At 53.3% G+C, this 5821-nt stretch overlaps 1 protein-coding gene across 1 annotated transcript; it reads left to right on the plus strand.

The window, feature by feature from the left end:
- Positions 1 to 2209: 2209 nt before the first annotated feature.
- LOC123083695 (uncharacterized) lies at positions 2210 to 5209 on the plus strand. Its single transcript, XM_044505653.1, has 5 exons — positions 2210 to 3363; positions 4078 to 4228; positions 4400 to 4566; positions 4660 to 4945; positions 5054 to 5209. Exons 1-5 carry the CDS (start codon positions 2210 to 2212, stop codon positions 5207 to 5209), a joined length of 1914 nt encoding a protein of 637 aa, XP_044361588.1.
- The last annotated feature ends 612 nt before the right edge of the window (positions 5210 to 5821 follow it).

The raw sequence follows: 5821 nt of genomic DNA on the forward strand, positions 1-5821 counted from the left end.
GATATCCATTTTAATACAAAGCCATGAAACATTCATGATATATGTACATAGAGCATGGCAAACTGCCACCTACACTACTCTTCACCGGATATGTCGATAACGTTCATGTGGTAGCCGATGCCCTCTTGGTCATTGGCTTTCGAGCGAGACGGCGGTGCCTCCTTAGAAGCGAAGGCCTCCTCAAGCTCCATGGACGCATCGCAGAGGAAGCGGCAGTTGGCCTCCACCTCCGCCTCAGAGTGGATGGAGTCGAGAATGGCCTGCTGCCAAAGTTGCCAGAATCGAGATTCTGAATCGGATCGGAACTCCATTGGTAGGATCATGAATCATAGAAACTTATATTCTATGAGCAAAGTCATAGAATCGGAGGGGCTAGTTTGGATCGTAAGGTCGTAAGATTCTAAGACTTGAGTCGCGATTCTGACAACTTTGCCAGGTGCTCCGCCGCGTCCTCCACTTAGGCAAGCGTGTCTACATCACGAACTCCGATGTTGGTGCCTTCTTCTCCTTGTCTGATGGTGACTCCTCCTCCTCCTCTAGATCCGACACTACCATCTCAGCCCCCACCTCCTCCCGCTCCGACCCCTCGACCTCCATGTGCTCTGGTTCCTCCTTGTCCGGACTATCCGGAGGCAGGCCGGCGACAAATATGAGCGGCGCGACGCGTGACACGGGCCTCCTCTACAGTGCACATCTTCTCCTGGATCTCGATCGGGCGCTTTGACCTCAGCAGCTTGTATGGTGATCTTGCTATGGACCATGGCAGTGTCGTCGTCGGTGGACCTCGGATTCAAAGTGGAATAGGAACAATAGGGGGAAGCGGCGACGCAAACGGGAGAGAGATAATGCCACGGGGCTAGGATTGCCTCGCCGTCTGGCTTAACTAGTGGATTTGGTCCCTCGGACGACACTAGCACGCTGCCACGAATGTGTCCTCACCTAAACCAGAGGAGACACCCCTCGAACCGACGGGTTTTAGCTCGGACCCATCCGTGAGTCCGACGTGACGGGTACGTCTGGGCATGGCTGGGCGTCCCCTATCTGCCCCACATACCGGATGGGTATGGGGGTGACGGTCAGCTCGGACATTTCGGTTGCGTTTGGGGCGACCGATTCAGTGGCTTTTTTTCTGCTCGAACAGTAAATCTGGATGTGCAACTCGAGCTTTTGGGCTCGGCTCGCGCTCGCTGTGACTCGGCCCAAGCCAGGGTCGGCTCCAGAACTAAAAAGGCCGAGCCAGGCTGTACTTTTGGGCTTGTGTCGACCTCGAGCCGAGCCAGCAGACTCGTCTCGGTCCAACTCGAGCTTTTAGCTCGCAGCCCAGCGAAGCCCAAGCAGCAAAATGCACGTCAGTTTAGCCCATCTAGCCCAGTGAAACGAGTCGACGACTGCGGCAGAGTAGAGTACAGCGAGAGAGGACTTGGTTTCCGCTCGCTAGGTTTCCTCACTTCTCGCCGCCACCGCCACCGCCACCGCCACCGCAGGAACAACCGCCTGGCCATCGATGCCGGCGTGCCGCGGCTCCCCTCTGCTTCTCCATTTCCTCGTCTCCTTCCTCCCCATAAGGCCAAACCCCTGGGTCGCAGCGAGCTCGTTGGCGACCATCCACGAACCACTCATGTGCGGCGTGCTGTGGACCGCCTTCCAGGCGCCCGCGTACGTCCATGAGCAGCACCGCCGCCGTCTTCCTCTTTTGCCGTCAGCGACCACGCCGCCCGTCTTCTTCTTTGTGTACGCTGTCGGCGACCACCCAGCTCCAGCAGAGCGCCGCATCCGTCTTCCTGGCCTCTCGTCTGCAGGCCTGCGACCACCCAGCTTCATCAGATCAGACTCGGAGGTCAGAGCGTAGCCGCCGTCGTCCTCGCCTCCCCTCGGCGCCCGCCCATGTGGAGGCCCACATGGCAGTGACTTGGCGGACGTAGGCAGGCTCAGCGAGCCTGGCAAGCTGCACCGAGCTCCTTTTTGTGGCTCCTGGGAGCAATTGAGCGCGTCCAGGTCGATCGAACAGTGACGGCCGGCCGCTCAGGCGTCTATAGGGAGGATGTTTGGAGCTCCGGTCCTCACGAAAACAAGTGCCAACCGCCATATCGGACGGCGAACCCCACATCCGTCTCCAGCTGCCTGCCTGCCTGCCAATAGTTTCTACGGCTATATAATCTCCCGCCGTCGCATAACCGAAATCCCCAACCGCTCTACCAAATCAGAGACCATGGAGGAGTTCAACAACATGGAGATGATTGAGGCTCTGTTGGAGGACGACTCCGACGATGACCTCAAGCTGCCCGAGCCCGAGGAGCAGCCGCAGCACCTCGGCCTCCCCCTGCCGCAGCACCTCGGCCAGCAGGGCGCCCTCCCGGTCCCGCATCCCGCGGCGGTCGCTGACGGTGGCGGGTTCCTCCGACCGGTCGCCGCCTCCAACGGGTTCCTGCCCCCGAGCCTCGGGTACTACCCTTCGCTCCCCTCGCCGCGCGCCCCGCCGGGCGCCGATTACTTCACTTCCCTTTCCTCGCCGCGCGGCCCGCCCGGTACCGAGTACCTCGCTTCGCTTCCCTCGCCGCACGCCACGCCGGGCGCCGACTGCTTCGCTTCGCTTCCCTCGCCGCACGTCCCGCCTGGCGCCGACTGCTTCGCTTCGCTTCCTTCGCCGCACGTCCCGCCTGGCGCCGACCAGCAGCAGCTCCTTCCGCCGCACCCTCAGCAAGACCAGTTCGTCTCGCACGCGGGGCATTACAGCCCCTACTACCCACGGGTCCCACCGGGCGCCGCCGTCTACTACGGCCCGCGCGGCGGCGACGCTTACTACGGCCCGCGCGGCGGCGACGCCTACTACGGTCCGCGCGGCGGCGATTCCTACTACGGCGCACCCCCTGCCTCGGTGGGGCATCATCACCACAACGTCCCCATCGGATCCGTGGTCTCTGCCCAGATGGCGCTCGTGGAGACCTCGGCGCGGAGGCAGCAGCAGGAGGGGCACCCGCACGCGGCCCAGACATCGCGCCTGCCGCGGCACCTCGACATTGGGGCGGCTTCGACATCGAGCCGTCCAAGGCCAAGCAACTTCACCTCGTCTATTCGAAGGGATCTTATCAATCGGAAGGACGTCGGGCCGCTGCTTACATCCACTCTGTCAGCTGAACAAGTTGTGTGCCTGCTTCAATCAAGGGACGACAAAGTGCAGCGCATTGTGCTCGGCCACGTCAGGTCACGTATCGGCACTATGATGGCCAACAAAGAGGGCAGCAAGGTGTTCCTCGCGCTAGTTCATAACTCAAGAGGGGACTCGCAGGTCCTTGAGTCAATTGTACAAGGGGTGGCGGGGGCCCCTGCGCTGAGAACAAAAAACAATGAAGAATTTGACAACTGGTAAGAATTTGCCTGCTGCATATATAGTTTTGATTTGGAACTTTCTGTTTGTATGCTTCATTTGCATTGTGCACGTTCAGGATAAACTCAGAATTTGGAGGCCTGCCTGCTGCATATCTAGTTTCGATGTGGAACTTTCTGTTTGTATGCTTCATTTGCATTGTGCATGTTTAGGATAAACTCTGAATTTGCCTGCCTGCTGCATATCTAGTTTTGATTTGGAACTCTTTGTTTGTGTAATTAATTTCCATTGTGCATGTTCAGGATAAACTCTGAATTTGCCTGACTGCTGCATATGTAGTTTTGATTTGGAACTCTTTGTTTGTGTGCTTAATTTGGATTGTGCATGTTCAGGATAAACTCTGAATTTGCCTGACTGCTGCATATGTAGTTTTGATTTGGAACTCTTTGTTTGTGTGCTTAATTTGGATTGTGCATGTTCAGGATAAACTCTGAATTTGCCTGACTGCTGCATATGTAGTTTTGATTTGGAACTCTTTGTTTGTGTGCTTAATTTGGATTGTGCATGTTCAGGATAAACTCTGAATTTGCCTGACTGCTGCATATGTAGTTTTGATTTGGAACTCTTTGTTTGTGTGCTTAATTTGGATTGTGCATGTTCAGGATAAACTCTGAATTTGCCTGACTGCTGCATATGTAGTTTTGATTTGGAACTCTTTGTTTGTGTGCTTAATTTGGATTGTGCATGTTCAGGATAAACTCTCTAAGGTCGGTGATCACAGCGGTGGCCGATCAACCCTTACTGATAAAGATGCTGCTCAACAGTTTGCTCAACAAAAAGCTCATGGACAGCGCCCGAGAAGAGGAATTGACTAAGCATCTCTTTAACATCGTGTCCACCGAGGTATGTTTAAGTTGCAGTCAGTGATCTCTTCTAGATGCATACAATACAATAGATCAGAGCACGGCCAGCCTCACTGGCAAGGGTACTGTGCAGCGATCAAAGCCTCCTCCTGCCCCGTTTTCCTTCTTTTTCTCGCGACTCTGATTCAGATGACTGCTGTATGTGTTACAGATTCTATGCGAGCATGGCATCGAGTGCTTGACCAGCAACAGAGAATGTGCAAGGCATGTGTCAGGGTTTTTGATCGAGCTTTATGGGCGTGCTTCAGGAAAATTTCTGAGAGATATTGAAGACCTACTAATTGAGAATGCCATGGGCTTGGCGGTCGGAGCCTACAGGTACTACAATTTATATAATGCCCTTTCTAGATTGTGTGTTGTGAGACCCTTTCAAGATTGTGTGTTGTGACCCCTTTGACCTGGTGCATGCAGCAATTATTTGCTCCAGCACGTACTCAGGAAATGCAGCCCTGAGATGAAGAAGCGACTCGTGGAGAAGCTGTCACAGGACATTGTCTGTTTGTGTGCAGATCAGCAGGGGGTATCCGTGATGCAGTGTTACTTCAAGCTACCTGATGCGTCCCTTGACACTGAAACGATGAGTCTTGTTCTGGATTCACTGATCGGCCTCAGTGACGATCGACTTTCTGCGATGGTAAGCGGAACTCATTCAAGTACCGTCATCTGTGAGGCACTAAAGAAGAGGCAGTGCAGTCATGTAAGTTTCGATCACTCTCCTCCATCTTGTGTGGCAATTTTGCTTACTCTCAAGTCAAGTCTCATCCCATTAGATAACCCATGTCTGACAATGATGATATACATGCAGGAGCTGAACGCCAAGGTGTGTGCACTTGCATTAAGGATCAACCAGCTTCCGGAGGTCGCCCTACAAGAGAACGAGTCGTCCAGCGCGGTTCTGCGGTTTGCCGCCCGAGCGCTAAGATTCGTCAATCCCAACATCCCCAACCTCCACAACAATTAGAACAGCCTTGGATTGGCAAAACGATAACTGTCTCCTCTATTTTGCATGTCCCTGCCTGTCGTCCATGCTGTCTGGGATATGATTGTTCTGTAAACTCGTTGTTTTGCATGTATGTTGATTGTGCTACAAACTCAAAAGTTTTGTAGTCATCAAGTGTGCCTCCATCAGATGTCTGTCTGACATTCTTATTACTAGCTGCTGCCGGCTTGAATGAAATTGTACGCTGAACTAAACTGACAGCAGCCAAAATTATCGCCAGTACGAGGGACTTCATGCCAACATCTATCTTTTCATGCAATAATTTTCAACAAACAAAGAACTATCAGCATCTCATTATCCTCAGAATCTGATAAGCCAGTGCAATTGCTCAACTGCCACATTAACCCCCATAGCTCAAAACATACTTCATTTTCTATCTCTAATATTCACTTACCAAGAAAAATCAAAACCTCACAACAAGTTTGAAGAAAACTAATCTGCAGCTTCAGCGAAGAGCCTTGAGATTGTAAATGATCTTTCTCATACATGCATAATGAGCATTTCGTCATCCCAGCCACCAATAACCTGCACAAAGAAGGAAGCACCAAACAAACTTCTTCTTTAGTAGGTAGG

Source organism: Triticum aestivum, chromosome 4A, assembly GCF_018294505.1.
Source record: "Triticum aestivum cultivar Chinese Spring chromosome 4A, IWGSC CS RefSeq v2.1, whole genome shotgun sequence".
In the NCBI taxonomy this organism is placed as follows: Eukaryota; Viridiplantae; Streptophyta; class Magnoliopsida; order Poales; family Poaceae; genus Triticum; species Triticum aestivum.